Genomic DNA, 9,541 nt, shown 5'->3' with positions numbered 1-9,541 from the left:
AAAGTAACAAAATGATATAACTGGACTTATATCTCTTGAAGAAACAACAGTGATCAGCATTGCACTTATTGAAACCTTCCTTGTGCATGAAGCTTTCGAACTTCATATACCACTGTCTTGGAGCTTGTTTCAGGCCATACAAGCTCTTCTTTAGCCTACACACCATATTCTCTTTCCCTTCTTCTAAGAATCCTTCGGGTTGATGCATGTATATCTCCTCAACTAAGTCTCCATGAAGAAACGCAGTCTTCACATCCAATTGCTCAAGATAGAGATCTTCACTGGCAACAATGCTTAACACAGACCTGATAGTATTGTGTTTCACAACCGGAGCAAATATTTCATTGTAGTCAATTCCTTCCTTTTGCTGGAATCCTTTTACCACTAGTCGGGCTTTGTATCGCTTAGACCCATCATGCTCCTCCTTCACTCGATACACCCATTTGTTGTGAAGTGCCTTCTTTCCCATAGGTAACTTAGCTAGTTCCCATGTTTGATTGGAAATTAAAGACTTCATCTCATCTTTCATTGCAAGCTCCCACTTACTAGCATCTGTGGTCTGACATGCTTCTTCATAGTCTTCAGGTTCACCTCCATCGGTCAACAACATGTAGTCTATGTATCTTCTGTTGGGAACATGAGGCCGAGATGATAGGGATGGCAAAAAAACCCAAACCCAAGAGACCCACCCAAACCCAAACCCAAGTCAACGGGCGAAACCCGATTTGACTGGGTTTGGGTTTGGGTTCGGGTGACACCCGATAATATGGGTGTGGGTTTGATATCAGTCAAACCCACACCCGAAACCCATACACCCACCCGAAATATTTTATAATTACCTAATTACCCCCATAGTCTCCCTCAATTTCCTTGGAAGACCTTAAATTTTATTTGTAATTTAATTTCTTGAAAGTATATGTTGTAATTTCTTGAAAGTCTATGTTTGAATTTCTTTGGAAGACCTTAATTTTAGTTGTAATTTAATTCAAAGTCTATGTTGGAATTTAATTTCTTAAATTTGCAAATTATTTTTAAATGTGTTGTGGGTTTGGGTGGAAAAAACCCGAACCCAATGGGTGTGGGCGTGGGTGTTGTTTTGCCACCCGAACAGTCTTTGGGTTTGTGTTTGGGTTTGGGTGATGATTTCGGGTGTGGGTTTGGTAAGTGTCAAACCCGCACCCATGGGCGCCCGTTGCCATCCCTACGAGATGACCTTCTCAATACAGGAGTAGGAGTATGATGCTCTGGTGTGTAAGACGGTTGTGTGTCACTTGATTCAATTGGTTCCTCTAATTGTGAACTTTCAACAGTGGGACTTTCTGGGACATCGTCGACCTCTGCAAACACAAGCTCACTCAATTTTGAGTCGGTGGTAGTTGTGTTATGCCTGTCTTTGTACATCACTCTTTCATTGAAGATTACATCTCTACTACGGATTGTCTTTTTGTTTTCATCATCCCAAAGTCGGTAGCCAAATTCATCCTCACCATAACAGATGAAAGTGCACTTCTTTGATTTGGGATCAAGTTTATTTCTGCCTTGATCGCTAATGTGCACATATGCTACACAGCCGAACACTCTAAGATGCGAGAGTTTTACCTCTTTTCCGCTCCATACCTCTTCTGGTATTTTGTGCTCCAATGGAACCGATGGACCTCGGTTGATCAAGTAAGCTGCCGTGTTGACTGCTTCTGCCCAGAACTGCTTAGGTAAGCCTGACTGCACACGTAAGCTTCTGGCTTTCTCAGTCAATGTTCTGTTCATACGCTCTGCCACACCATTGTGTTGAGGCGTTCCTGGTACGGTTCTCTCCATTCTAATCCCATACTCATAACAGAACTTCTTGAATCTGGTGTCTTCATATTCACCACCATTGTCCGTTCTGAGCTTTTTGATCTTCAATCCTGTCTCATTTTCCACCATAGCTTTCCATCTCTTGAAAGCCTCAAATACATCAGACTTGTGTTTCAGAAAGTATACCCATACCTTCCTAGAGTGATCATCAATAAAAGTCACGAAGTAGTTCTTTCCACCAACGGATGAGACAGTTGTTGGACCCCAAACATCAGAGTGAACAAGCTCGAGTCTCTCTTTCTTTGGAGTTCTTCCACTTGTCTGAAAGCTAACTCTTCTCTGCTTTCCAAGTATACAGTCTTCACACATGTCAATTTCTATTGACTGAAGACTTGGTAGTTTTCCTTTTGAGTGCATAACCTTCATCCCTTTCTCACTCATATGGCCTAATCTCCGGTGCCATAGATTGGGACTTTCATTTGTTGCAACTGCAATCAAATGACATGCTCCTGCTGTCAAGTAAAGAGTACCACTCTTCTTACCGCAAGCAATCGTCATTGCACCCTTTGAAATCTTCCAATTGTCGCCATGGAAGATTGTTGTGTAACCGTCACTAGCCAACTGGCCTACGGAGATCAAGTTCTTTGTCAGGTCGGGAATATGTCTGACATTTTTCAATTCCCATACAGACCCATTCAACTTAATCTTCACTTCACCTTTGCCAACAACCTCACAAGAGTGTTCATTACCAAGGTAAACTTTACCAAGGTTTCCAGACACATAATTCTTAAAGAATTCTTTCTGGGAAGTAGCATGAAAGGATGCTCCAGAGTCTAACACCCAAGACTCTTCCTTATTCTCCAAAGAACATATCAAAGTATCACCTCCTCCTGAGGTTGAAGCAACATTTGCTTCATCTTTTGTTTGTTGGTTCTTTCTTGGGAGACTACACTGATTTTTGTAGTGTCCTGTCTGTCCACAATTCCAACAATCAATATTCTTTGAATTGTGGGAACTACGATGATTTCTGGATTTGGACCGTCTTTCCTTTGGTTTACCGCGTCCATATCCTCTGGTTGAATTTCTTCCTCTTGACTCTGTATGCAATACTGAAGAGGATGACGATTCACCCGACTCTCTCCGTCGGATTTCTTCACTGAGAACCAGATCACGAACATCATCAAACTTCATCTTTGTACTTCCGGACGAGCTACTCACAGCCGTGACAGTAGCGCTCCAACTATCTGGTAAGGAAGACAAAAGTATCAATGCTCGTACTTCATCGTCAAATTCGATACCAACTGAACTCAATTGGGTTATGACAATATTAAGTTCGTTGATATGTTGCGCAATCGATGCGCCTTCTATCATCCGAAGCGTAAACAACCGTCTCATCAAATGAACTTTATTTGATGCTGAAGGCTTTTCATACATGCTGGAAAGAGCCTTCATAAGACCAGCGGTTGTCTTCTCCTTCGCAATGTTAAAAGCAACATTACGAGATAACGACAATCGGATAACACCAAGTGCTTGCCTATCGAGAAGGTTCCACTCATCGTCCTTCATCGAATCTGGCTTCTTCTCTGTGAGAGGTTGATGTAGCTTTTTCTGATACAAATAATCTTCTATTTGCATCTTCCAAAAGCTGAAGTCCGCACCATCGAACTTTTCAATTTTCACTTTGCCTTCGTCTGTAGCCATTGCTCCCACTCGAATCTGACTTCCTCAGGATCGTCTTTGAAAATTTCCGCGAATCACCGAGATTTAGAACACCTCTATGAAAAATTGGTAACGCCGACCAAATTTTGCACTATTCACAAAAGTTGCTATTTATGTGAATAATATATTCGCTAGAAAATTAGCAAAATCAACCTACTGGCTCTGATACCAGTTGTTAGGAAACTAGGCAAAATTTCCCCATATTATCAGATTTGTGGAAGAGCAAAATAATGCGGAAGCACACTAATATTAATAATAATGAAATGTACAAAGTGTTTTTCTCACAGAACCCACAACCCAGTTACACCCAAAGAAATATTTCTCTCTAAATATTTCTCACAAAATTCCTATACTGGAATTTTCTTCTCTTAGTAACTAGCTGGTTGTTATTGTTACTTGTTCACTTATTGCTTGTTCTTACAAAAGAAACACACACTGCTTTTATAGCTAATACAAATGAAAATAAATGGTTAAGCGTTCCTTAAGATTCTCCATAAGGTTCTCGTAACCTTCCTTATTTTCATTTACTATTTATTTTCTTTTGCTTCTCCTTGTTTCTCTCTTCTTTGACCAACAATAAAAGAGTAGAAAAAGTTGTTGATCTGCTACATTATTTTCTTGTATTGTCAGCATACCATAGCCTAGATGAATCTCTTAAAATAAGGTGGTATTTCTAAAGAAACAAGTTAAATATTTTAATCAAATTAATTTCAAAACAAAAGCAAGTTTTAGTGTATCATGACATAGAACTTATTGAAGAGATCAATTATTTTTCCCATTGATCAAAAAAATTCAAAGAGATTGATGACTAATCAATGCACGTGCAATTGTATTGCTGAACATATACATTGACTCATCAAGGCTTTATGTTTGCATATGCAGTTGAATTACTGTGTGCTTTTTCTTCATAGTAAAGTATGGTACATAACAAGTAAACATTCACAAGTAGCTAGCATGATCCTTTTCCTTCATAGGAATTTGCAGCAACTTGTCTCACTAAAGAGAATCAATATAAAAAAGAAAGTTATTTATTGAAGTTTTCCTCTTTTTTCAGAGGAATAGTAGGTTTTTTTTCCCACTTTTTCTCTGATCCTTTGTCTCTTTTCTAAGTTTTCTACCTTCAAACTTCAATGACATTCTTATCATGAAGACTCAATACTCCTTTTATAGGCTGATTAATTTTGTTTGATGTGAGACTTCTTTTTTCAGTACTCCTCTTAGTAGAGATGAATCCATAAATTTTGATTAGGGGAAGTGTTGAGTATGGCTTAATATATAAGGATGGTTAAGACCATAATATTATAATTATAAATACCGCTCGTAAACACTGAAATCCTAATTCATTCATTCATTCATTCATCTAATAGAAATAAGCTGTAGCGAATTCTACAATCGAAGACGTACCTACGAGAAACTCCATTATCAAACTTCTTTTGTGTTCATCATCGTTTGCTTTCGTTATTATTTCTTTTTGGTACTAGTTTGTGCACAACAGAAAGAAATATAGCTATATAAATATTTTTACAACTAAATATCAAAGTATAAGTGATAAAATAATGATATAATTATCACTAAGTAAAAATTGTCACCCATCCACTCCAAAGGATCAAAGAAAGGTAAACAAAGTAACAAGGATCTAACTAATTATGTTGTATTCCGACTTTGAGGTAAAGTTTATTAGGCGACAAACGAATATGGTTGCTCATACACACTACAAGAAAAACTGGATTTATTGGCAGAAATTATCCCTCACTAAGTGTCATTTTCCGCCAGTAAGTGTTAATTTAGTGGCAGAACAGGTCTGCCACTAAAACGCTCGCCAGTAAATTTTGTGGCAGAAATATCTGCCAGTAAATCCGTTAGAATGTGTGTGTCAGGAAGGCTGCAGATTGCTGGATGTAGTGGCGGAAATATCCGCCAGTATGTGGGTGTCAGTAAAACAGATTTAGTGGCGGACGTTTCTGCCACAAAGTCAGTCAATGGATTTTTAATATTTTGTGGCGAAATAATCCGCCAATTAAACGGCCACAATTTATAAAAGAAAAAACAAATAAAATTAATGTTGTGGCTGAATATTCCGCCACTAAATGAGTCGTTTTAAAAAATATATTAATTACGTTTTATTTCATTATAATAATTATATTTCTATATCCCACATTTTATAAATATATTAATTAAAAACAAAAATTTAAATTCAACATAAAAATAATTAAAAATATTACATATTTAAATAAATATCATACCACATAAAATATAATTTTGTTTTTTGATAAAGACATAAAAATATAAAACTAATGGCGATGAATGGCGAGCTGGCATCTGTGGCTGCGGCACGTATCGTGCGTGTTGCTGATAAGGATTCGAGCTGACATATGCTGAGTGGCGAGCTGGCATGTTTTGGGAGTTTTGTTGTTGTGGTTGGTGTTGTGTAAATCTCCTTTGGACAATTAATTCAATGTCATCCCTTGCTTCAGCTCGGAGCCGCGACCTCATTGTGTCCATATGAGATTGGAGCTGAGATGCAACCTCGGCTTGAACCCGAGCATCATTGTCAGCTTTGAGTCGACGTTCCATCTCTTCAAAATCAACAGCTGCATTAGATCGAGCGAAAGAACTACTCGAGCTAAAAGTGGAGCTAGGATCAAGTCTATATCCCATCGGGGTCCTTATGACCAATGAAGATGCATTGCCTTGCCCCCTAAGATGATTTCTTTGCATCCCGCCAGCAACCTCGACAAATTGATCCAGCATTATTGTATCTCTAACCTCCTCAGGAGCCCGCTCACTAGGTGGAAGAGCATTTTGTTGAGCATTAAAAGCTTCCTCGAATTCATCCATCTCCCTCTACAAAAAGAAAAGGTGGGGAAACATAAAATAGCAGCAGGCCAAAACAGAAGCAGAAAAAAAAAATATACAAGCCTGCAATTATAGCAGCAGGCCAAAACAGAAGCAAAAAAAAAAAAAGAAAAATATACAAGCCTGCAATTATAGCAGCAAGCCTTCATTTTCAATCTTTACGGATTAAAAATTTACAGAGCAGTCCTCTATAGAACATCAAAATATCATAACGTGGGCAGTCATTTATTCTTTATTGGAGGTTAACTAATACTAATATTCAAATTACAGCAGTCAGCACTGCAAAGTGCAAACCTTGCTAATAACATGAATTTTCACTTAATATAGAAAGATGCTAGAGCTCACAAATAGTTATACTCCTTTCCAGAATTAGTTGGCCTGCTCTTAAGTATTTCAGCCACCAAATTACACTCTAAATTAATGTATTTTGCTTTTATTTGTGTAAATGGTATGTGTTTTGGTAATTTTCCTGGTGAATAGCGTTCAGACATAGAGTTGATCTGATTATCATATATATATATAGAGGCTGTAATGGTGAATAGATGTTGGACATTATGTGACATCGTGACTTACTTTGTCTAATTGCCAACTAGCATTGTTTTCAGCCAAACATCTAATTGGAACATGGTGAACAGGGTAGTATAGATGAGATCTTAAACACAAGCTGGCAGCCAAGAAACACACAAAGAAAAAAACGCATGAGGTCCCGACTAGATTGAAGAGGAGCGACTTTGCTGTGAGGGTTTGAAGTGAGATTTTGAAGCGATAAAGAAAGATATATAGTAAGAGTCTGAACTTACTTGACGTCGTCGACGAAGGTGCGAGCGATCTCCTTGCGTGACAGCAGCTTATTGCCCTGCGTGCGAAAATAAAGGAAAAGGAAAACATTGTTGAGTTAAAATCCAGGAAAAAAAACCACAAGTCAATCTAGTCAAACATTTTCACATTTGAACAAAAGAAAACAAAGATGAAAAAAACCACCAACGCCTTGTATTAGTTAGGCCTTTACTTAGCATATCTAGAAACAATGGACCACATTGCAGAAAATTAACCAAATAGTTGCCAAAGAAGCATTGTTTAACACCATCTCCAATTCACTAAGATCATCAATATTTAGTAATAGATTAATTCTAATCATCATATCATAGAGACTAAAACATGCTAAATCAAAAATTAGTGATTCTGCAACAATTAAATTATCACAACTTATCATTATCATTTAAGAATTCTCAGTCACTAAACCACAAAAATTGTTAAAACCTGAGTTCATGACACACTAGTCCAAGCACAAATTTTGTGCAAAATCTTCAGGCTCTCATGTACCTGGTCTGAATTTTTATACATCATGCATGCATCAAGCCTTAGTACAAGTTAACTTTATTAACTATCGGGCCAGATTCAAGTAAAATAATATCAAGATCAAATCAATATACAAATCATGAACTTATACGGTTATACCTCAATATACAAATCAACAAAAGTTTGGTGATGTTGCTTCAAAATGCTCAATACCTTTTTGTTTAATCAACAAAAGAAAACCATTCTTCTGGCAACGTTAAGAGGACATTTGTAACATAAATTTAACATTCATTTTCATATATTTATCTATTTTATTTTTACAGCATTCATTCATTGGGGAAATAGAAAGGAAAAAAAACAGTCAAACAGATCAGAAACAAATAAAAATAAAAACGAGACACACACACAGAGAGAGAGAGAGAGAGCAACCGACTAGAGAGAGGGGGAGAGGTCCGGCGGTGGTTCTGGCTACGGTGGAGGTGTTGGTGTTGATTTGATGGAATGAGTTCTGTTTGTTTTGGATGAAAAAATGGGTTATGTTTGTTAAAGAGATGGTGATGAAGGTGGAGGTAGTTTTTTTATGGTGGTTAAAGAGACGGTGGCGGAGGTAATCGCAGCAGCAGCAGCAAGTTGCTTCCTTTTCTTTCTCTACTTTGTCTCGTAACCTTTTGCCTCCCCTTTACTTTTTGATGATTTGATTTGGATAGATTAGGGTTTGGTTTATGTTTAAATTAAAAATAAAACAATAAAAACTAAAAAAAAGGTGGGTGGGGAACGGTGCAGCAATTTTATTATTATTATTATTATTATTATTACATATTTTTTGTTTGTTATATAAGTAGTAATAATAATAATAATAATAATAATAATAATAATAATAATAATGACCCTTACTAAAATCTATACTAATAGTAATAATAATGGTAATCAATAACATTAAAAGTGTTCGTAAAAAAAAATAACATTAAAAGTGAAATAAAAAGACATTGTAAAAGATAAATAGTAATTACATCAACATCAACATCACCTTCGGAAGGTACCTCTTCTACTTCGTCTCCACCGACACAAAGGCGAGTTATTGGTTCAACTGTAATTACATCAGCTACATTGGCCATCTCATCAATCTGATATGGATGATCGACGTCTTCATCTATTCCATCCTTTTCAATTTCACCTCTTGGCTTTGTCATTATTGCGGTACACCATCCTCGTTTGTCAACTCTTGTTGATGGATAAGGGACAAAATAAACTTGTTTGACATTGTGGACCATAGCAAATGGATCAAACGGTTGGTATCTCTTGCTCATTTTGATGTCTACAGTGTTCGTCTTTGAATTATACTTTGTACCCTTACTTGATGGATCAAACCAAGTACAATAAAACAATACCACTGTATTCTTGTCATCATGATGGTTGTATTCAATTTCAAATATGTTCTCAATAACACCGTAGAAATCACCTTCACCATTTTCAGTCAAACTTTTCATACATACTCCACTGTTATTTGTTTCTTTTCCTTCCGTCCAACTTCTTGTATGGAATTTGTATCCGTTGACAAAGTAAGTGTGCCATTACTTAACATTTGACTTCGGGCCAACAAATAAGTTCCTCAAGTGTTGTACAGTAGGGGTTGGCTCTTGAAGAAACATGTAGTCCATGAACCATTGTGGAAAAAAATCATGTATCTTAGCAGAAGATTGTTCCGGAGCTATCTGTTCCGAAGTCAAAAATAAATCTAAGTAGGGCTGAACTTCAATGCAGTTAATCAACACGTGAACATTATATGTTGCGTTACATTATCTTAAAAATAATAAAGTTTATTTTCAATTAAAGTTTATATTTATTGGTCTTAGAACAAAAAAAAACTATTATA

The 9,541-nt window shown here is 36.8% G+C and overlaps 1 protein-coding gene across 1 annotated transcript; it reads right to left on the bottom strand.

Moving 5' to 3' along the window:
• Positions 1-5,721: 5,721 nt before the first annotated feature.
• On the bottom strand, positions 5,722-8,334 carry LOC123907599. The gene is made up of 4 exons (XM_045957927.1): positions 8,102-8,334; positions 7,170-7,225; positions 6,943-7,033; positions 5,722-6,357 (listed from the first exon to the last, which is right to left on the bottom strand). The coding sequence occupies exon 4, from the start codon at positions 6,349-6,351 to the stop codon at positions 5,740-5,742; it is 612 nt and encodes a 203-aa protein (XP_045813883.1). The 5' UTR covers positions 6,352-6,357; positions 6,943-7,033; positions 7,170-7,225; positions 8,102-8,334; the 3' UTR covers positions 5,722-5,739.
• Positions 8,335-9,541: the final 1,207 nt, after the last annotated feature.

The sequence above is a fragment of the Trifolium pratense genome, linkage group LG2 (genome assembly GCF_020283565.1).
Source record: "Trifolium pratense cultivar HEN17-A07 linkage group LG2, ARS_RC_1.1, whole genome shotgun sequence".
In the NCBI taxonomy this organism is placed as follows: Eukaryota; Viridiplantae; Streptophyta; class Magnoliopsida; order Fabales; family Fabaceae; genus Trifolium; species Trifolium pratense.
The sequence above is the reverse complement of the archived record's forward strand: the minus strand, read 5'-3'. Positions and strand labels throughout refer to the sequence as shown.